Genomic DNA, 23,251 nt, shown 5'->3' on the forward strand with positions numbered 1-23,251 from the left:
CCCTGAGCACCTTTCTGAAACTGCCAATGTGAAATGAAAATCCACATCAATGACCAAAGCACTCAGATTCACTTTACCTCTCACTCCCTCCTCTCTCCTGTGCAGGTTTATCCTGTGAGACAGCAAAAACCACTGCTGTGAGGAACAGCACTGTTGGAAAAGCACAGATTAAACACCCACTGGTTCCCAGTCACTCCTCCCCAAAATGTAATCACTTGGGCCTCACCTGCTTAAGCAAAACCCACTCAGGTGAAACAGGGATAGTCCAGTGCACCCCAGAATGAGACAACAGGGCTGGGGCACTGCCAGGTGCTCAGAAAGGGCCAGAAGCCTGAGATGCAACTTGGTACACGGGGATCATGTGTGTCTGCCTCAGGAAGCTGCAATTCCTGCTTGTAACAGAGCAGGTTTAAGGTTCCTGTGAGTCATCCCTAAGCAATATTGTCCTTCCTTTCAGCAGGTGCTGCAGGTGCCAGCCAGGGCTGTGCCTCAGGGGAGCTGCTGCTCTCTGAGCAGTCTCAGCACAGGAAAGGGGAAGGAGTGTGGTGAGGAGGATGAGCACTTTGCAGCACACAGCTGAGCACTGCAACCCCCCAGACAGACAGTGGGCTCTTAAAGCATGCACAAGGATGTTCCTCCCCAAACCCCCAAACTGCTCAAACAATCTTCACTCTGTCAGCAAGGAACAGCAATGTTCTTCGAAAGCCCAGGATGAGTTTGCTACAGGAGGATTTTTATGCCAGTAACTTACTGAATGAGCCAAGTAGGCTCACTACGTACAATTTGGGCTTCAGATACTCAATATAATCCTGGCAACAACTCTGCTACCTACTGAAGGAGCTCCTACTCCAGCAGATATTAGTTCCAGTTGTAATTTTAAAAAGTAATCCATTAAAATGCTGTCATGGTATGATAACGATGTTTTTAATATCCTGTAAATCATTTAAATGCCTACATTCTTTTGAAATTCAGAAAGATTTAACTACTGACCATAGTACGGAGGGCTGGCCAAAACACTGACAGAAGAGCTATTCTATACTCCAAATCAATTTTCTTCTCCAGTCAGCCTTTAAAGCTCATTGCTAATATTAGCTTTGGGACTGCATGAGATTTTAAAAGTGAACACAAGAGAGGCACTTTTCAGAGGCACACTGGAAAAGTTTGGTTCCTTCCAACAGGCACTGAAGCAAAATTCTCCATACCCTATGTCAGTGAACTATCAGCTGCAGCAAAGCTTTTGCAGTGGCTTTAAATTTGGGACAGCAAGGGAAAAGGATGATCACTCTTCTATATCATCCTGGCTGTGAGAAAGAGTTGACAAGTTCAGTGCTCTGAGCCTGGACAAAAAAGTGATAGTGAGCACCAGCTCCTCACCAGCCATGAGTAACTGGGGCAGGAGGATATTCACAGAGGCAGGGAGAGCAGATGTGGCAAACTGGCTTTTAAACCATTTGGAAAAAAATTGTGACTTTAAGCAGCAAGTTTGATTTAAACAACTCCAAATTTGCACTCTTGCAGGATTATCTGTTCAACTTTGAGAATAATTCTTGTGTTTCAAAGTAAACTTATAATGTATTTTATGTTTCAGTCTTTCTCCCTGTGTGGAAGATATTTTTATCAGAAGTAAAACATTTTCAAAACTGTCTCCCAGTTAACATGAAGTCTTTGTGCATCAAGCTAAAAGCACTTCCTTTGGGAAAGAAAGTGTGAAGAGTAGGAGATTAAACCCACTGCATTAATGTGGATTGAAAGGCCATCAGCACAGTAAAGAGCAGCTTATATCTCACTTATATTTGCTCCAGGCACTCACAGCAGAGTTATAACTTCAGTTCAATGTAGATAACACTATTTTCATATACTTGTATTTCTTGCATCTAAAACATTAACCAGATTTCAAAGTTAACCTGGAATTCGTGCTGCACAGGTAGACAGCAAATTAAAATGGTTTCTCATCAAGTCATCAAGCTTAAATACAGATGACCTAATGCAACTGGTGATGTTCACAACCACAGGTGTTCATAAGTCTGACTAATGAGCACCACAGTAACAAGGATCACACTATCCTGTGCTAAGGAAACACTGCTGCTCAAACTTAGCTTAGGTGGCATTAACTATTACTGCAAACCAGAGTCTGACATAAATACATATTTAGAGTGCACTGGCTTTTTCTACCCAGCCATGAGGCACTGAACTCTTAGAGAGGAGCCTCAGCTTGTTAGACTGTGCTATAAACATACTTCCAGCAGTCTGGATGCTGTACCAGAATAAACAGTGGCATTAAGAGCAGTTCTCCAGTATTTTTAAAGGGGCCCAGGAAGGACAGTCAATGTGGTTTACACATAATGTGTTACTGTTTGGCATTATTTCTAAATTAAGGGGGAAATAAACTGGTAGACCTGAGCAAGTACTATAAGATGGGCACAAGCCACCCCTGCTCTGGCAGGGCAAAATGCATTGCTGTCACACTGCCAAGCTAAATGCATAACAGTGTCATCTCTTGACAGGTGGATTATGAGCAAAGGCAATTATGATGGAGTGCTTCAGGACAGGAAAACAGACAACTGCGAACTGGGCTGAAGCTTTAGTGTTTCTGCTCTGGAAACTTCATTTCTCAGAATTTCTGACCTAGTCACTTTTCCTGACATTGACAGAAGATGATTACTTCTCCTTGGCTCTTGCTATGTAGTCTCCAATAATAGGGTACAGCTGCCAAAGTTACCCAAACATATCCCTGTAAAACTGTGGTAAATGTTTCACATTTTGTCCTTCTACTACATGGATATTAGCGTGGGCAGTTTCCACATCTTTAAACCTCTTTTAGTCCCCAGAGAAGAGGCAGCTATTTTCTGGAAAGTTTCCTCTAAAAATCTCAGCCCTATAACCAAACCCCAGTATTTAAGAGGGGTTAAAACTAACCCCGTCAAGTCTCCTCTGGGATTGGCAGGAGGGACAAGGCTTTTCAGCAGCAATGCAGTTGGCTTGTGAAGCTACACAATTAATTACCTGTTGCCAGCCCCTGGTGTGGGGACATTTTCAGCCACAGCCTCCCACCAGTGAACCCTCTTCACCAGCAGCTTGTAGAGCACAAGAACTGATGGGCTTTGTGTCCTGTGCTTGGCCTCCAACAACCCCCAGACCATGACAGAGAAACTACAGTGGAACACGCAAACGGAGGATCCTCGAGCTAAAGAAGCCAAATTAACGTGACTCACAGAATCACAATGGAAATTCTGAGGAATTTCATAAATCAGAGTGAGCCATTGCTGCACTCTGACATTCAGCAATTTTCCTGAAGAGAGATTGTTAAGCGCTACTGAAAAACAAGTCATTCACAAGCAGAAAAAATGGGCAAATCCATTTTCCTTCCAACTTGTTTGACTGACCTTGAGGTGCAGGTAGGGATGATGAAGGTCAAATTCATATTTTTTGGTAACAGTCTCCTTCTCCTGTATGTAAAGACTCATTTAAATGTAGAACTGCTGGAACATCTATGTAGAAATGTTTACTCTTTGGGGTTTGGGTGCCTGTTCCCAGACGCTGAGGGCGGCTGCAGCTCTGTGAGGGGAGGCCTCAGCCAGGCCGCGGCATCTCGGGAAAGGGCAAAACCCACACAGAGTGTGGGGAAAAGTGTGAGGAATGTCCCTGGAGTGAGGGGAAAAGTGTGAGGAATGTCCCTGGGAGTGGCTGTGCTGGATTCCCTGGCAGCCAGCACAGAGCAAACCCACACTGCAGCCTGTGGCAGAGGCTGTGCTGAAGCCAGGGGTATTTCCTGAGGGAACCGCAGCCCATGGAGAGCCCACACTGGAGCAAGCAGGGCTGAAATGGACTGACCAGAGCCCACACTCCCCTCCCTTCAGCCCTGCTCAGGGGCTGGAAGAGATAAAGGAGTTGGGAATAGAGGAATGAAGCTGAGCTTGCAAGAAACAGGGTATGAGGGGAAGGTGTTTAGGTTTTATCTTTGCTTTTCATCGTCCAAATGTAATTTAATAATTAATAAATTAATTTTCCCTGAGTTGAGTTTGTTTTGTCTCTGATAGCAACTGGTAAGTGACGTCCCTGTCTTTATCTCAACCGATGAGGTTTTCCATCCCATTTTCTCCATCCTGTGAGGGAGAGAGTGGCAGGGTGGGCACGGAGCCAGCCGAGGCCATCCGGAAAGGGCAGAGGGAGCGCTCGGAATGGGAACCGGCCCAGGGGGCTCCACATTGGGCTGCGAGCAGCATGAAACCCTTACACAGCACTAACTCTGCTGGTAGCCATGGCTCCAGCACCTGCAACAGACTCCCTGCACAGAGTATTTCCAGCATCTGTAGCTATAAACCAGCGATTCTAGAGGAAACATAAGCAAGGGCGCATTTAAACTGCTGTCAACACCAGCTCTGATCTTTCATGCTGACATTCACTACCCTCACAATCCAAGACTGAAGGAATGGATGGAAGAGTGACAGGTTTCACACAGAGCACTGAGGAAACAACAGCTTAAACAAAAAAATGCTTCAAAGAAAAAAAAAAAAAAGGAGAAAGATGATTTCATAAAAAAACAGGCAGCCAGATTTTATTAATCCTGACTGTACTTGCAGGATCTCCAAAGGACTGCAGACTAGTGTACTCCTTATGTAATTCCTGCCAATCACCTCTTTGAGCCAGGAACACCAGATAGAAAGCCGTCTTACAAAAAAAAAAATTAAATGGGGAAAATTCAACTTTTTAGCTTTAGATTCAATAAGATACTGGCCTTAATGAGAATACAGGGAGAGGAGATAAGAAAAAGAAGGAAAAAGGGCAAAACCCCAGCATTTGTTTTGAAGACTGTTTATTTAAAATTACTGCTGACCCAAAAATGAACAAAAGTAACAGGAAATAAAATATTGCTGTATCTAAGTGCCATGTTTCCATGATAATATGGAACAGCATCATAGCTGCAATAAAATGATTTAGCTGATCATTTCTTGTCTTTTTGGCACTCGGCTGACACACTTTTAAAGTGTTAATTAAAAAAAGAATCAAATCAACACTACAAATTGGATAGATTTGTGCCCTACAAACAGTCTCTTCTGACCAGTAATTTGTGGAGCTGGGGCTCAGCCAACTTCCAATGAATCTGTGGAGAGTTTCCAGCAAACTGTCATCGCAGCAGGATGCAGTTCTTGATAGGGTGATCATACATGGCAAGTGAAGTGATGCTGAACTGTCACTAAACAAGTCTATTTTATTGTGCCTGAACCTTCCTTTAAGGCTCACCCAAATATGGAGATTGACAGTTTATATCCAGATAAGCATTTATACCATAATGCACCTAAAGCCCCACGGTATCCACACGGAAACAAGATTTTTGGATGATTGTTATGTTGTGGGAGAACAACAAAGAACACTGGACCAGTCACAGCTCAAGAATACAAACATTTTTTTATATTTATAAATCAAATAGGCCATGACAAGAGACCTGAACAGGCAGTACTTTCCCCTTAGGGGTTCTGACTTCTTTCCCTTCTATTTTCTTTAGTTTGAAATAAAGAACTTTAGATTTGATATACATGAGAGCATTTTAATTGTGCCTAGCACAGCACTCATCCTGTATTCATCTATTGCTATTATTTTTAGAGGGCTATTTCCAAGATACAGGTAAATAAGCATAAAAGGAAAGCTAATCTGCATGTAGAATACTAACAGTAATTTGGAAATTCAGTGTAGATGCACTGACTTTTGACAGGTTTCTGCTTTCTGAACATGGATCTAGTCAAGGCTAGGCAAATACAGAGTAAGAATCAGCAGTCTAAGCCTCCCTTGATGTACCTTCTCTCCAATAGCCTTCAAAATATCACAGCTAATGTCAGGAAAGTGATAGTGAAGTGTTTGTGTACTCTTGGAGAAAACAGAAAATTCCTTCTGTGTTACTGCCATGGAAATCAGAATATCCCTGCTCACCCTGCAACTTCTTCCTTAGATACATAAGATGGGGAGGAGGGGGAGGGAATGGAAGAAATCCTTGCCTACTGCACAATAACTCATAATAGCACTATTTTATATTCTCCTGTCTTTCCATCCTGCCCCCTACCACTTAAATGGGTACAGACTGCAAATTGTTTGAATTGTCTTCTAAAAGAGATAATTTAGCTTAAAATCACTGTTTTCTGAACTCAGAACAAAAAGAGTAAACAATACATTTTTAAGACTGTCATCCTATGAAAAAAGCACATTTAAGAGGACTGACTTTCAAAGGGAAAGCTCAGTATTTCCTGAAATTTAGAAAGACCGACTTGAAAACCAAGGAGTGAAGAGAAGCATCTGAAGACTGGCAGCTGCTGGAAAAGCTGATGGGATGTGTTTAAATATCTGTTGATGGGACTGAGAAAGCACAGGTATAAAGCAATATTGCATATTTTCCATTCTGAATCACTTTGCCAAATTAACTGTTAGGCTGCAATCTTTCTGCTACCTCTGCCCTTCAAGCAAAACATTTGTCCCAATTACAGCTTCAACCAAAACAATTCAGATGCTTCCAAGAGGAAGCTGACAAATATTATTCTTTTCTCCTGTTGAAAAGCTCATCCCTTCAGAGCTACAGAACAGGATCTTGTTCTTGGGCCACAGACAGACATCTTTCAGAAGGGTAAGGCCCAGGACATGTGCATGCTAAAGGCTGCTGAAGGAACACAACCAGCCAAGAGGCCTCCAAGGGATCTAAACCAAGCATGCAGTACCTTGAATATCTTGGAGTAATCACTTTGCAGTGAGATTTTAATGGGAGATCAGATTCGGGTTCTAGCTTTAGATGGGCTTCAACCCATCTCAGTAATTCTTACACAGCTTCATCAGGTTATTTCATCAGGTTAAGTAGGCACAGTTAAGAAAAAGCGAGAAGGAAACTGAGAGATCTGAATTAGATGCAGGCTATTTAATTAACTAGCTCAATATAACTGTAAGCTTTTTTTATTAAAAAGGAAAAGAAATGCCTTCCAAAAGAAGAGGCCAAACTGGGACTAAAAGACAGAATGTATATTAAAACCTCAAGTTTTGTAACTGAGGAGTTGGCAGGACTCTCATGCCCAGGGGAATCAATCCCTCATCAGACATGCAAGCATCCATCCATCACACATGCATAGTGTGCTGCTTTGGAGACTTATCACAACATACACAATGGCAGAAACAGCCCAAAAGAAATGTATTTCTAGGGGAACCAAGAAAAAAACTGGCAAGAAGAGACACTTTTTTAATGATGCCAAGTCGATACTACACTCAAAATAGCTTTTTCTCATTTCCAAAACAGTTGAAGCAACAAAAATAAATAATATCACTCTCAAAGACACAAACAAAAGCACGAAACATATTAATTACAAAAATGCAGGATCAGTGCCTCACTCCACTAAACACTCCAATAAACAGGGCTCTCTTGTGTTCAGAGGAGGACAATGTAACTGGCAAATTGCTACACATTTCTTTCCCTTTCCACCAGCCAGCAACTCAGCTTACTGTTCTGGAGCAAATAAATTCACAAAGAATACAGAACTTCTTAGTGGAGAAGAAGATAGAAATACTGGTCAGCTTCTTTGGAGAGGGTGCCAAATATGTGTGAGTCACAGTAAAGACAGTGGCCCACTGAGAGCACTTACAGTTTCAATACAGAAGAGTTGTTTCATCAACCCCTAAAAGCCACCCCAGCTCGACAGATGGGACAGGATTTTGAATTGCATCTTGTAAGGCCTCTACTCTGGCATTTCAGAGGGTAAACAAGCAGAGGATCACCCTTTGTGTGTGCATTGGGCAAAAGGGCCTTATCCATCTGAACAGACTGAACTGGAGACCACCTGTCAAGAGAGACAGAGAACAGCAAAAAAAAAAAAAAACAACAGTAGAAGAGACAAAGAGACAGACAAGATGCAGCCAGATAAGCCCAGGAAGATCCAGAGTGATGGAAAAGATCAAACACAGGAAGTGAGAGAAGTGTTCTGTAAAGGGCTCCTAGCTCAGTCCTCAGCCATGCCTCTCTCTGAGAGGTGGAGTGGCTGGAAACAGCTACTCAGGACACTTAAAACCCCCAGAGTTCTCCATTTCCTTCTGCTGTCAAGTGCCTCTGAAAGGTAAACCATGTACTTGGGTTATGCTAAAAGTCACAGGTCATGGCAGTGGGCTGTGACAGCAGCTGTGACGTTTGGGGTCAACACAAGCCCTGGGGCCAGATCCTACAGAGGATAAAGACTCTCATGGGAAATGAGAGGTGGAGAAATGTGTCTGGAAACCTTCTTCAGGAGCACTCTAGGGCTCAAAATTCACAACCCCTCGGCACCTACCACAGAAAGAATTTAAAAATACCCCACCTAGATGTAAATGGAGAGATGATAGCTGGCTCAGAAGAGAATGTCTCTTATCAGATATAAATTATAAATCAAACACAACAGGCTAGATAAGAAATCATTAATTTTTCAGTTCTCAAACCATAGATATCATGTTTAGCTCCATCCCACTAGTCATTGTAATACAATGCAAGAAAAATTACTTGCAAAAGTAACTAGTCATTGTGGAATCACATGCAAATAAAAATTTAAAGACTACAATGTTACTATTAAACTTTTAAAGAGAGACAACAAAGATTTAGTACTGTATTTCTCTATTCATACATTCATGCAGTGTTCAAGAAACAAAACATGCATGATGGATGGCCCAAAATGACATTAGATGGAGTAGAAACTAGAATTAAGCAAATCTTCAGAAGCCCTCTCAGAGAGAATGATCTCCATTCAGTCCTGGGCTGACAGGGCTTCAGCCTGGAGTTGGCACATCTGTGCAAAGCTTGCTAAGCCCCAGCACTCCAGTGGTACCGTGCCTCTCTGCCTCAGTTTAAGAAGTGAACAGGGATCATAGCACTGCTGACTTTATTCAAAAGTTGCACTACTAGAGACCAGCAGGAATGGAGACTTCCTGAGCAGTAGCACAGCTTTGCCCCAGCAAAGTCTTCTCAACTGCAGGAGAGAAGGAAAGCAGATTTTTTCCAACCTGTTTATTATCATCAGCAGGCCAAATTCCAATGCCACATGTAAGACCTTGTATTCTATTATCATTGCAATCTATTTGCTAAATGCCTTATTCTAAAAATACACAAAGATGACACAACCAGAACCATTTAATTTTAATTAATCAACCCTTGCAATATTATAAAAACTTGTATCTGCCTGTCCTCCTCCAATGTCCACCAGATTCCTGAGAGCACTGCTCATACAGACTGGCTATGATTTCAAAATTAATAGATTATGCAAGATGAGGGAACATTCTCAGAAGAGCTCTGCCAGGAGGAGCTGAGTTGGTCCTGGCATTTTATTTCTGATAAACTATCTAGACATGGATTAGAAGTTTTGCTTCACAACTAAAAAAAAAATAAATCACATTGACTCAACGGCTGCACCAGAAAGTCCTGTTATTTTAATCCTGCATTGTCTTTGTACTGAAATTTCTGTAGCAGATATTAATTTCCTTTGTTGCTGCAGATGCTACAACTTCCATGCCTGGTTTAGAAATCATACTATCAGATTCACAGGCTTCATATCTCCTTGTGTTTGACTTGTACTGTGTATCAGAAAGCAGTCATTTTATATACCTCTTTCTACAGAATTCTCAAAACCTAGTAATTAAAAAAACAGTAGTGCCTGTTGATGCTCTTACTGTTTTTGCCACAAAGACTCATTAGCCGTTTACACAAGATACAGTATGTGCAAAGCCAGCTTCAAAGAGAAAAGAAAGATGTGAGAGTTATGCACCACACACCAGAGAAGTTAGACAAGAACCTAGAGATTTAGAGCTCCTGGTCAAAGCCACAGGTCTGAGCACATGAAGGTGACCATAAAGACACCCTCAAGACCCTGCTCCATCATTGTGCCCTGGAATGTTGGAGGATGAGCCAAGTTAACAGTGGGGCTCCACAGGGAAGTCTCGAGGCTCCTGAGCCCAGTGCCAGACACAAACCCCATGGAGGGAGAGCTGCCCACCTACACAACTCATGGCTCCTGCTGCTTGGAGCCAGGAAACTGCATCATCAAATGCTGGGGCTTGGGAAAACACAGGAGGTGGTTCAGCAAGCTGCTGACAGCAGACAAGGGTTAACCACAGCATTATTAGATCATAACACATCTGGAGAGTCTTATTGCTGGGGCACACATTAATCTTCAGAGAAAGCTAAACATGCAAAATGAGATCTCACTCATGAGGAAGAACTGAAAGGGATGTTATACACAATGAAAATAATCCTAAATAACTTTTGAAACTGAACTGGCTGAAAAGGGGGAGAGGAAGTGTTTTTCCATAAGAAAATACCTACCTCTCCTTGCTGACTGGGATCAGAGTAAGCAGAAAAGTTTTAAGCTTAATTTTTCCGTTTTGAAGCATTTCTATGATTGACCCAAGTTTAAATTAAAATTATACTTGTTTATAGAAATGTCCAAGCTTTCCTTATTCCCAGAACTGTACTTAAATTGTGTTGATATAGATATTACATTACATTATTTCCCTGAAGACATGAATAAGAGCTAATGTAAATGCCAATTTAGTTTTAAGAATCCTTGGAGAGTAATGCTTTGTCTGGCTTTATTTATGAAGACCCTTATATATTTAAGCACTTTCAAGTTTGCTTTGTTAGGCTCCAACTTAAAAAATAATTTGTTAATTTAAGAATATTCTACAATTACTTTAGTCTAAGAGTGTACCAAGCTTTTCTGGAGAGTAGTCATTTCATGGTGCACACGTACACTGGAAACAGCTGCTTTGGTGCTTACATTTCAAATTCAAGAGAGATTTTTTTCTTGCACCTGGCACCCCTGTCTTCTGTTGCTGGATGATCTCAACACACAGCAGCAGAGTACAGGTATTTCATAAGGATTTCACATTTGAAGTGCACAAATTCTGTGTTTACACTTGCACAAAGAACCATGGTAACACTGCAATATCTAAATATGGGTTACTGTACAGTTTATTCCATTATATCCTGAGAAAAAACAAAGAATCAGGTACCCACTAGTGTTTGCACAATACTTTAGAGTGCAGAATTTTAGGCACTTTGGACAGCTTTGAAGCTAGTCTAGCTAAATTGCATTAGTAATTGCAAAAACCAATCAGCGACTAATTAAATCCTCTTTCTGGATACAGATTACTGGCTGAATATTTACGTAGTAGACACTACACTGTGGTGTACTCACTGGAATTAATTTTTCAAATCACCAAATAAGGATTCCGAAAATTGCCTCTCCATGGTAAAATAAGATCAAGGCTGAGTAGGTTTTTCCAATCTATGGTATTCTTTGCAAAAGAACAATACAGAACTTCCATTACAAACTGCAGCATTTCTGTCTCAGCCCCCATGCCTCTTCCTCTCAATTTCATTAGCTGCTCCCAGTGACAAATGATCAACTAATAGTATCTCTGTAACAGAGCAGCCAAATTGAACACTACTCTTGGATTATAGAGAAATAAGTGTTGTATCTACTGGCTTGAACCAAAGGACAGTAAATCAGTGTTCCACTTCTGCACTGATTATACAAGTGTATCTCGTGTAGCTCTACAATACTTCTCTCCCACTCCAGTGTGCATCTCCTTCATGCTCTAAATTGGCTTACACCACTTTACTGCTGTATTTCAGACATCTCCCAGTGCAAACTGAACAAAGCTCATGGCCTCGAAATGTTTCCTTGTAGCTTATACATTACATGAGCACAGAAATGCAGTTCCAGGTCATCTCTCACAGGTCCCCCAGAGATCCCCACACTACAGGGCCCTACAGCTGATTTCAGCTGAGAAGCAGGTAGTAGCAGAATAAGTTGTTTACACAATGATCTTATGTGTATAATTAGTGACTATCCCAGGTAATGAATCTCAAAAATCAGATCTCCAAGATCACCACATGTATTTATCTCTCAGTTTAAGTTTTGTGTTTATGACAATAACATTTCTTAGTTGACTTTACGAACAAACCAATTGAGCTTGAACAATCCTGTAAAGATTTTTTCTATTTATAAAAGCATACACATATGGCATACTTGGACAAACAAGGACAGTATTTAAATGAGCATCTTGAAAAGGACTTTAGACCAAAAAAAAAAAGAAAAATTGCTTGTATATTCTTGTAGGGCTTGTATATTCTTCAAAGGCTGAGAGGCCCACCCTGATCTAACTGAGACACTCTCATTCCTATTTCCATATGACCTTAATCTCTGCTTATTAGGAAAAATAGAAAGGAGGTTGCTACTGGCATAAATCACATACTGACTACAGCTGTAGCCCATGGACAGCAATAACTTCCATTCCAGTAGCTCTCCTGCCTTTTTCAAAGTGGATCTACAGTGAGCACTGAAATGCCACTGCAGTGGCTGCAGAAAGCTCTGCATCCACAGCTGAACATGTGTAGCCATTTACTGCCCTCAACAAACATGGTTCTCCTTTTTACTTTCTCAAACTACAGGAAGAATAAAATATTCTCACTGATAAGAAATATCAAGTTTTTTCCTAAAGGAATGAATTTTAATAGCTTTCAGAAAGGTCCTGTACTGCCAACTTTGCTGTTGGAAGCAAAGATCACTGCCCTTGGAAGCAAAGATCATAAAATTAACTAGCTAAAAGTAGTAAAACTGAGGCTTCTTATGGTATTAAAAAAAATAAACCAAAAACTTTTCACACTTCAGTTAAATATATTTTCTTGTTGAGATTGCCCTTCTTATCTAGAATGACAAGCTTGTCTAGATTCTATTTCCAAACATTTTATAGCAAGATGAAATTGCCATGGCTTAAAAGGACATTTCTTTGTCATAACCAAAGTAAATATTTTTCAGAAGATTACAGACATGACAACTGAGATGACTCAGGTCAACCAGGCAAGTGTTTCCTCTTTTGGATTGCAGGTAGAGTGGACAGGAAAAACCTGCCATTAAAAATGCATTTAACATGGAAAATGTTAAGGTATCTCAGGAGGCCAAACTGCATTGCTTGAAATCAGTATGTGACTGTGAAGTCAGTTTTAAAATTCACCTGATTAAACCAATCCACACTTTTTTGCACTTTCTTTTTTCCCTGTACAGTGTCACCTGCATGGCCATCAGTGAAGCTGCTCCCTACCAGTTCCAGTGATTTCTTTGTTTGGCACATGGAAAGCAAAAAGGAAAAATCAGAAATACATTAATATTCCAAGTAGTGAAGAACGGTGTGGAGAGAATGTTCAAGGAGGGGGGAATTTGTTCTGTTTCATAATCAGCATTGCCACTATCAAATGGACCCCTAGCTAGAAGCAGACAAGGTAGAGGAGCTTTGTGCTCCCAAGTTTTCAGAATGCCAAGGATATCTGATATGACCATCTGGTTAGGATGGGGGAAGTGGATTTGTGGAGGGGCAGTGTTTCCATGTGCTCTCATGCAGACCACAGCACACCTGGAGCTTCTGGCATCACACAGCACAAGCTCTGCCACCAGAGCTCTCCCAAATCCTCAAGCAGCCTTCAGCAAGTTGCTGGGCAGAAGCCAAACTGTAAGAAGGATGTAAGACCACACTCCAAGGCAGAATTCATGCTGTCCAGCAGCATATCAAGATAAAAAATCCAAGATACAATTTTATCTTTATTATCTTTATTGTACATCTACTTCTCAGCATTCAGTTCTATTTTCTCTAGGCTGGTATAAAACACACCTGTGTTACAGATGAAGCTCCATAACAACTGCAATATACATTTTAAATCACATTTTATCATTTCATCTAACTGAAATCAGAACACTCAACTGGCAGAAGTGAACATCTGCACATCTGGAACTAAATACTTTAGGCAAGGAAAACATCTTTGGATACAAATCAAATTCACTAAAGCAAAGATGATCTTCTATTAGCTTGGCCTTTGCTTGTGACTTAACAAACCCAAGTGAAAACAGCAGACTGTGTTCTTCCCTCTGTGAATATATTCAAGTCATGGGAGGAAAAGATCTAACAGATAGTTCAAGAACTCTAGGTATCACTATATTTTCATTAACTGCCATCCAGGAAGGTTATGATAGTTTTAAGCTTCACAGTGCTATTACCTGTTTATTTTAAGGCTGTTCCAGTGCAGGATCAGATAACTGCAGGAAGGGGGTAGTGCTTATGATTTAAGAGGTGAATGTATCAGAAGTGCATCTGGATTCATACATGTCTAACTACAGAAATGCTGAGTCTTTCTAGTTCATGAAATGCAGTAACATGATGTACTAATGTAGCACCAATTTTTCTTTAAATATTCATCAACAAAGCCAAGCTTTCTTCCCTGTAAAGGTAAATCCAGCAGCCCTGCTATGGAGTACAGTCTGCCAGCCATTCTTCCTCCTTCTGCCATCTGAACAGCACAGGTTCAGCCTAGTTCTCTGTTTTCTTTTCCATCCCTACTGTGACTTCAACTTGAGTTGCTCTTCTCCACCAATTTATCACTGCTCAATTGTTTCCTGAAGGTTATTAGTATTAGACTCCCTGTGCCACAGACTGCATCAGAGTGCCAACTGCAGATGTCTGTGGTGTGTATCTATGATTATCTCCCATCATGACTCTTAAGAACAAAGGTGTTCGTATTTTCAGTACTGACTGAAAGAGTTTTCACCTTATTTGTGCTTTCACTTCACCCAGAAAATTACCCATTTTATTATCCCATTTAAAGAAATAATATACAGCAGTGTTGCTACCATTATATCAAAGAAGTAGTGGCACCTAGACCTTTGTTATGAATTACACGTTTCCACTGTATTTCAAAGATGCTCAAGAGGCTGCATGCTACAGAAAATAGTCTGAAAATGGCCATTTTATGAGAAACTTCAGGCCTACAATATTCAGTGAGAGAATGATGAGCATTTTTCTCCTTACTAAAATGAGCCACAGTTTCCCCTTAAAACCATATGCTTTCAGCTGGCTGTGTAATCTCCAGACACAGGCATTGCAGCTGCTGAACTTTCTCAGAAGTTCTCAGCACCAACACCTACAGAAAGTAGCCAATTTAAGCAGGTGAAGAGAATTACTAGCTCCAGAAAAATTATAGAATCATTTAGGTTGGAACAGTCCTTTTAGATCACTGATTGCAACTGTTCACAGGTGACATTCTGCTTGCTGATAATTAAGCTGCATTCTCTGCTAACACTGAAGTTGCACAACCTAAAATAAGGTGGGAAGTTCTTGAAACTCAGGGTCTTTGAATGAACATAATTAGGTTTACATCACAGCACTTGCTAGTCCAAGGCATAAGAGCCTAGACTTCACTGAAATGGGTTAAATTGCTACCTCTAACAAAATGTCTTATGAGAAATATGAAGAAAAAATTATTTTAGTAGAAATAAATTCAGGTTTCCTGGAACTGAATCACTGGATTTGCCCTATGTTAAGGAGCATTAGTTCTTCCTTCATTACACTATTTGATTTGCTCATATAAGTAAATTAACTTAATCATTCTATACAACATTATTGATAAGTTCCTTCATAATGCTTAGAGTTAATGCTTATTTACTCTCCCACTGTGACAAATTAGACCACCTACTCAGACACTGTGTTTATTACTGAAGGAACACACATGGAGTGCTAAAAGCCTGCAATAATACAACTCCAATATTTGGTTGCTTTTCCAGGCAATAATCTTGATAGCTAAATAGTTTAGTTCCCCCTCATAAAACCAGAAGAAATATAGCAGTGATACAGGGAATCCTAAATGCTTAGCTGAGGAAAAAAAGAGAAGGAGAATCTAAAATGGAATTTTCCTAAAGTATAACAGTACCAGTGATCAGCACCATGATGAACTAATAGCAGACACTGTGTATTTCAAACACTCATTATGTGCTGCTTTTTAGCAAAGGTGTTTGGAAAAAAGGCTAAAAATAAAGACCACACTGCTAAAAAGCTAACCCTGGCCTTCAAGTTCAAAGAGCTTTTTATCCAGCAGAAGACACTCAATGTGTGGCATAAGACCACAAACGTGTCTAGAGAAAAAGCCAAGTCAGAGGCTGTTTTTGTACGTGTTACTCAGAAATGTTTCCAGTGTCCTACAAAGCTTATTTTTTCTGTTCAGTAAGAGGTTTAAAAATAGTTATTATCAAGTTTTTCCACATATATTATCCTCTATTATTTCAATTTCACTGTGCTGAAGTTGCTCTAATCCCTGACATCCCACTGAGGTGATCTGCACCCAAAATTTGATAGGAATCCCGTCCATCATCAGATTCATGTATTTATACACAGGTTACTTCATTAACAGACACAGCAGCCTTAGAGCTTAATGACATAAATAAGTAATTAATAAACACACATGTAAATCTTCATCTGATTAAGTTCTTGTGCTATGACAAGCAAGCATGGATTGTATCAAAAGCACTGCTGAAAGAATTTTAGGCCTGTGTTTCAACTGCTGCATATCAGAGCTCTATCCAACACCAACTGAGTTGAACAAATCAACACACCTGAAAATTCAAGTCTATCTCAGCCTTTAATAACATATTACAACAAAAAGATCTTTAGGAGATAAAACATTGCCTGTGGAAAAAGATAAACAATTGAAATGCTCAGGAAAGGGGAAAAAACCCACGGCCACACAAAAGAAATTAATCGCATACATGAGGCTTGCTTTGATTTCACAACAAAGATAGATTTTACTAAAACTGCTCAGCATGAAAAACAACACCAATCCCATTCAAATTCATCTGAGTATTTTTGAATGGACAGGACTTCAGACTCTGCCTGACAACAGTTGCTCAATTATGTGTTACTTTTATTACACACAAGACTTGGCAGCAGCAGAGAACGTATGTCTGGGACAATCCTCGAAAAATTTACTAGCACTTCAAGATACACAGGCCAAGTTACAATATGGAGAGATCCTTAAAATACTTCATTTTGCATGTAATTATTCACTGATAACAGAGGGAGCAGAGTGAAGTTTCAGATTCAGTAATAGATTAGAGGCAATTGCTTCTTCTGTACAAATTGTAAAACGACCATCTCAGTTGATGTCCTGCTGCCAAAAGGATGTTTCAACAACAACTATGTTACCAGGAAAGCCTTACATCACTATTGCAGCTCTACACTGCAAGTATCATATGAAAATAAACATACAGCTTCCAAAACAACTTTACATCCATTCCTCAAGGAGCCACAAAAATAAATGCTGGCATAAAGGCCCCTTTTTTTTAACCATTTAATATTCAACACTCCAGTGTCAACCAAGTTCATCACAAAAGCCGACTTCTGTCCTGTGTTTGCCTGTGAGCACCAAACTACATCAAATGCACTGAAAACAAGCAAGGAAGAAATCAATGCACATTAAATCAAGAGCAAAACTGAGTGTCAAAATCTGTTCCGATGTAAGAAACTGTTAGACAAAACAACATTTACGGTTTATTCTAAAATCCTACATTGAGATTACCATACCAGTGACAAGCATTTTGAAACATCGAGAATCATATCACAGCCAAACCACAAAAGATAATGACACAGACACATACTCCCACTCTTATAGAGCCTTCTGCTTCCAACAGCTTCACTAAGCTCGGTTAAAAAATAGCAACGGCAAAACAAGGAAAACAGAGTTCCAAAATAAGTGAAACAATAAATCTTAATATGCAATAGCCATGTTTGCACTTTCCCGAACGCAGATTAGTCAAAGCTCCTTTCAGAGCACAGTTTTGTAGCATCTCTGGAAACACGGACACCTCTGCAGGGAGGTGCCGCTGCCCCCGCACAGGAAGGGTTAGCGAGCTACAGAACTCGAGTGGATGGAGAGGGAAAGAGCCGAAGCACTACAGCAGTCACATATTCATATAACTACAGGAGAGCTGCAAGCCGGCAGCCACAGCTCCATTCCGCATTTAAGGGAGAAGGGGATGAGAGAAGAAGAAACAGAGAGGGGAAAAGTTTCCTCGTCTTTCCTCCAAGCAAATGTAAATTTGTTCATTAGGTCCTCAAGCTTTCAGGAACAGTTACATAAAAATATGTAAAATCGGTAATGCTTAGAATAGGATTCCTTCCACTTCAAATAGCTGTGCCGGATAAACCCTGAGACATGCGAGAGATTGACGGAGAGGCCAGCTCCAGCCCTCCCTCCTGGAGTACAGAGACTCGGCCAGCGGAGCCACGGGCTGGATCCACGCCTGCCGGCAGCGGGGCGGCCGGGGCTGCATTCCCCTCCGTACAGCAGCCCCGCCACACGGGCACAGGGGCTGCGGGGCTCGGGCAGCTCTGATGCACACAGCCGGCAGCTGCGGGAGGCTGACGGGGTTTTAGTGCCATGAAATGGTGGATCTGACTATCAGGCACATTTTATGATAGGGAGAGATCGTGAGCCTCTGCAAAGCAAAGCCGGGCAGGGATAGCAGGAGGCAGGAGGGAGCAGGACCAGCAGCGGCAGGGCCTGGAGGACTGTCAAGCCCAGCCGCCTCCCCCCGCCGGGCCGGGCGGCCCCAGCCCGGGCCCCCCCTCCGCCAGAGCGGTACTTACGTGAAAACAAAAAATAAAGTAGTCGAACCCACTAATAAGGCAGCTGCTGTGGAGACCGGGATGTATTTCGTAGGTTTAAACCTCTTTCCAGTGCTGCTGGGCATCCTGTAGTTTACACATCACTATGTAAATCCAACCCGAGAGGAGGGAGCCGGGAGGATGCGGGTCCCTCCGGCGCGGGGAGAGCGGGACCCGGGCGGCTGGGAGGGACGGGAGAGGGACGGGAGCAGCTGACCTCCAGCACAGGAAATCCCACCCACACCGCCCAGCCCACTCGGCTGATGTCAACCAGCCCCTTAAGGTAGCGCTGCGGGGAGACGGGAGCGGGGCGCGCAGCCAGCACAGCCCCGCCGAAGGGCGGCCGAGCCGCGGCTGCTGGAGCTGCCTGCAGCGGGGCACCCCCTGCGGACGGGGTGGGGACCCAGTTCTGTTCTTTCTACAAGACAGCCCCCTGCCCCCCGCAAAGAAAAATGGCAATGCAGTGAGCTCTGCAGGGCGCTGTGTGGGACGCCGAAGCTGCTGTAGCAGCTCCCCGAACAGGGGCTCTAGAGGGGGCTGCGGACGCGGCAGCGCCGCAGGAGCCGCGGAGCGCTGCGGGGTCCGCGCAGGGAGCGGCGCCCTGCACGACAGGGCCAGCTGCGAGCGAATCCTGCCGTGCTCGTTAGGGAATAAACCCTGCTTTTCATTCTGCTACACCCAGAGTCACAGCATTAAGGGAACTGCTGCACTCTGCCAAATTTAGCTGATTCCAAGATCCATAACTGAGTGCAAACATAAATGAAATTACACTATACTCTGCTCTTTTAAATCTATCCATTAGCATCAGGAGGCAGACAGAAGAGGTAATTTAAGGTAACAACAGAAAGTTCACTGAATCAGCTTTCCCAAGAGCAGTGAGAATGGCTCCTCTGTTCACACTCGGGGGCACCACCCAGCAGCTCGCCGGTCTCAAGGAAACACTCCGATGGGAAGAAGGGTTCAAGGCCACTTGGAAGTTTAGAAATCAAGACCAGGAGCTGCATACATCCTGCTCCCTCCCTCCTGCTTTCTTTCTCAGCTAATCCCTTTTCTGCAGCTGCCAACATGCAGATAAAGTAACCCCTGCCTAACACAAAAGCCACATTTGCAGCATCTGCTGGGTGTTGTTAAAAGCAAGCTTGCCCTAGAAGGCATACACTGCAGTGCTGTTCAGAAAGGACATTTATAATTTCTCATTTTAAGAGACTTGATTAGTTCCACCGTCCTGGAAGTCTTAAGAACAGAACAAGTAAAACCCGACCAAAAATCTGTAAGGGTCCTCAACTTTGCAGTTTGCAAAAAAATACCCCCATAACCACAAACCAAACAAAATCCCAAATTTTGAGCATCAGCTTTAACAAAAAGCAAAGCCAGCAGCAAGTTCCAGCCTGAGGATATATGGCTATGTGAAATCTCAGCTTTTGCCAACAACTGCCCTGCTTCAAAAAAAAAAAAAAAAAAAAAAAAGGAAAAAAAAGTCGAATCCAAAAGGGACTAAAGCCAGAAGGCAACTCAAAATCATCTCCAGACTTAGATTTTTAAGGAACAGGAAAGAAAACATCTACCTAAAGTTATTTTTGCATGGGGAACTGAATGTTTCCTATGCTTCACTGCCCCCTGTCATGCCAGCTTATTGGAATTAATTATTCTCAAACCCCCTGTACCTAATCAAAAGGTCAACAATTTTATGCAGAAGCAGGCTGTGCATACGAAGCTGAAAGGCTTCAGGTGCAGCCACATGAGCATGCTAAATCAGATCAAAGGCACAGCTGGGAAGCAAATCTCCCCATCATCTCCACTTACCAGGTCTGATGTGTATTGCTGAGGGGTCTCCAGGGAATCAAGTGGGTCTCTTTTCCACAAAACTGGGCTGGAAGATCCATTTCAGGAGCACACCTAAGGCTCTGGGCCACGAGTTAGTTTAGCACCACTTACTTGGCAAAAGCAGAGACTTCATCCCTTACATCAGTTTAATCATCTTCCTCCTTCCCACTCAAGCAACAGTCTGGGTAAAGAATTTAAGTTGCAAACAGAACTCTGAATAATTAATCTAGAAAATGTTATCCTAAGCAGCATTATAGACTGTTTATGAAGTTGGGTGAATGTCCTCTAATGGACAGCATGAGATTTACTCAAATGCATTTCTTAGGTCTTGAAAAATCATAAAAAAGTTCTCTCCCAAGTGACAGTCATATCTGCATTTTTAGCATGGATCTGCAAATTTCCTTTCTAGGTGAGCCACAAGAGCATCCTGTCAATTTCTAGCACGAGCTGGGAAGCAATAGGCTCAAGTTCATTTTAAGATACATATCTGGAGTCTGATGATTTATTTAAATTTCATTCTTTTTAAAGAAGAAGCCTTTCTGGGACAGTAACATTCCCTCATGTGAATTGTGGAGTTATTCTTAAGGAGACTATGCCTCCTCTGCACCTCATTATTTTCAATTGTATTTTCCCCTAAGGACTCTTTCCTCTCTAGAAAGTCTGCTTCTCAAAGACAGCTTTGCAAGAGGGGAGGATTCAGCACTTCTGTTCATTTCACTCCTCAGAAAGGTTTTCCCTTTATCACTCTGACACAGTGATGCTGATCCAATCTTGCTGTATCAGACCCCATTTGTTGGGCCAATCTTTCAAGCCATTCCTGTTCTGAAAGGAGGCTCTCAGCAGCAAGCAACTTTGGCTTTTTTTAATATCCCAATCACATAACACTTCTTTAGAGGGAGACTAAAGATAACTGTGAGTTATCAGGACACAAAGAATTGTACCTTTCATAGCAACAAGAGGTGCATCTCCAGTCTGAACAGATCTTGAAGGTTGGGGCTGCACAATCATCCTGTGGATCATGACACCTGTGCTGAGCAGTCATGCAGACCCAGCATTTCCAAAAGGGGGCTGAGACATTCCATGGTACAAGGCTACAGGGTTATGCTGAATTGGGCTTTGGGATTACTTTTTTCTGGTGCACATTGTAGATTACCTATCACAAAGCAGCAATTTTCTGTAATTTTGTGTCCAAGAGTTCCCACAGCTCACCTCATTTCCTTCCCACTAACACTCCAGTTCCCAAGAATGCTCTGTTTTCAAGGCAGCACAAAGCACTGCTGAGCAACACTCAATCCTGTTATTACAAGCCAAGTGTATTTAAAGCAGTCAGATGACTTTACCTGTCAAACACTAAGGATGTCTGAGGAGGACTTGACTAAGGCAGAACAGGCATGGCTCAGAATTGCTCTCCTGGAACACCTTTATTTCAAGGACTGCAGTTTCTGGATCCACACTACCTTACTGGCATGCCAGAAGATTTTGGCAGCACTGAGGTAAACAGCAATGGCAGCATGAGTTAGGGAAAGATTTAATGACAAAGAACAAACACAGCTACAAAGAACCATCTAAAAATAATCTGGCAGAGCATGGCTAGCAATTGCATGTCTTCTTGCAAGATTTTACTCTGAGGTTTTACCCCAAAGGAGGAAGGGCCGACCACAGAAGCTGTGTTGGAGCCACATGGCAGGGTACCCCTCTCAGAGCTGGTAAGATGAAAGGAAACTTACAACAGAGCAAGAATCAAGCAAGCCTGAAAGCCATGCAATTTTCATATCAAGTCACAGCACTAATTTTAGCTGGAAATCTTAGCTTCACGATTAAGAAAATTATTTTATTTTGAACACTTGAAAATACTGAATATCCCTGAAATATTTTATTGGTCACTTGCAAGTTAGCTCCTAGCTTGAATTTGCTGTTGCCATTTAACAGTGATCACAATAAATAATTCTACTTTTCTTACTGCATTGTCTTACTACAACTACAAATGTTGTTGCCAGCCCATGTAGTACTGATGACCTGCAAACTGCTCAGGGTCATTTGGAGAACCCTCAAAGATCACAAATTCGTTTTTTAATAAAAGCTGTTTTTCCCCTCAAATTTACAGTGTTCAGACCAGAGAAACCTGCATCATCTTGTGCTGCACAGTGCTGCCAAAAGTCCAAGGAAGGGCCAGACAGTTCTGGGTACAAGCCAGGCCTAGTAAGTTACCCACTGGAACTTTAATATGACAACTTAATTGTTCATTTTTACCAGATAAATCAAGAAAATATTGCCTAATAATGACTTCTCAGTAACCTTAACAGATTTATGACAAAACTTTCTAGATGATTTCAATAGATATTTTTTGTGGGATGGCATTTACTCAGAACAGATCTGGTGCATTTCGCAACAGCAGTGATGGGGCAAGTCAAGTTGCATTTACTATGAGACTTTAGTACCTCTGCATATTGATTCCTAAATGATCCCCACAAAAAACTACTTACATTAGAATGAGGTAGGCATCCAAGCAGTTTTAAAGATTCACTAACCATCCTCTTTAAAACCATTAGTAAAGTGCAATTCTCCTCTTCTAAATGAAATATCACTGCAAATGATGCTGCTGAAACTCTGCAAGCCAACAGTGTTCATAAACCAACAAACAAGATGCACTGATAAGCACTATTTATATGAAGCAATGTAACTTTAATTATACCTGTTAGAATAGTCTTGAGAAATATCCTCCAAGCATACAAAATATTCAGTGATTTTCATGTCCAATTCATCTCTGTTGATGCTACAATAGCCATAATTGCTTTTGTGGAAAAAAAGCATTAGAAAATGATGAAATTTAAACTACTTGAAATGAGGCCAGCCAGCACATGAATAGGCAAGAGCTCATGACACTGTTAGCTTCTCTTAGGTTGTAAGTAAATTACACATCTTGATGAACAGTTCATATCTACAGTACAGTGAATCA

At 41.7% G+C, this 23,251-nt stretch overlaps 1 protein-coding gene across 3 annotated transcripts in view; it reads right to left on the reverse strand.

Annotated features, from left to right (window-relative positions):
* ZDHHC8 (zinc finger DHHC-type palmitoyltransferase 8) overlaps positions 1–18,661 on the reverse strand; it is a 112,897-nt gene extending 94,236 nt beyond the window's left edge. For all 3 annotated transcript variants that reach the window (XR_009115360.1, XR_009115359.1, XM_058037113.1), the window contains exon 1: positions 18,454–18,661. Coding sequence is in view for 1 of the 3 variants with exons in the window: in XM_058037113.1 (XP_057893096.1) it covers positions 18,454–18,557 (104 nt within the window). In the remaining 2 variants the exon portion in view is untranslated. The remainder of the gene's footprint in view (positions 1–18,453) is intronic.
* Positions 18,662–23,251: the final 4,590 nt, after the last annotated feature.

This window comes from Melospiza georgiana, chromosome 18 (genome assembly GCF_028018845.1).
Source record: "Melospiza georgiana isolate bMelGeo1 chromosome 18, bMelGeo1.pri, whole genome shotgun sequence".
Taxonomy (NCBI): domain Eukaryota; kingdom Metazoa; phylum Chordata; class Aves; order Passeriformes; family Passerellidae; genus Melospiza; species Melospiza georgiana.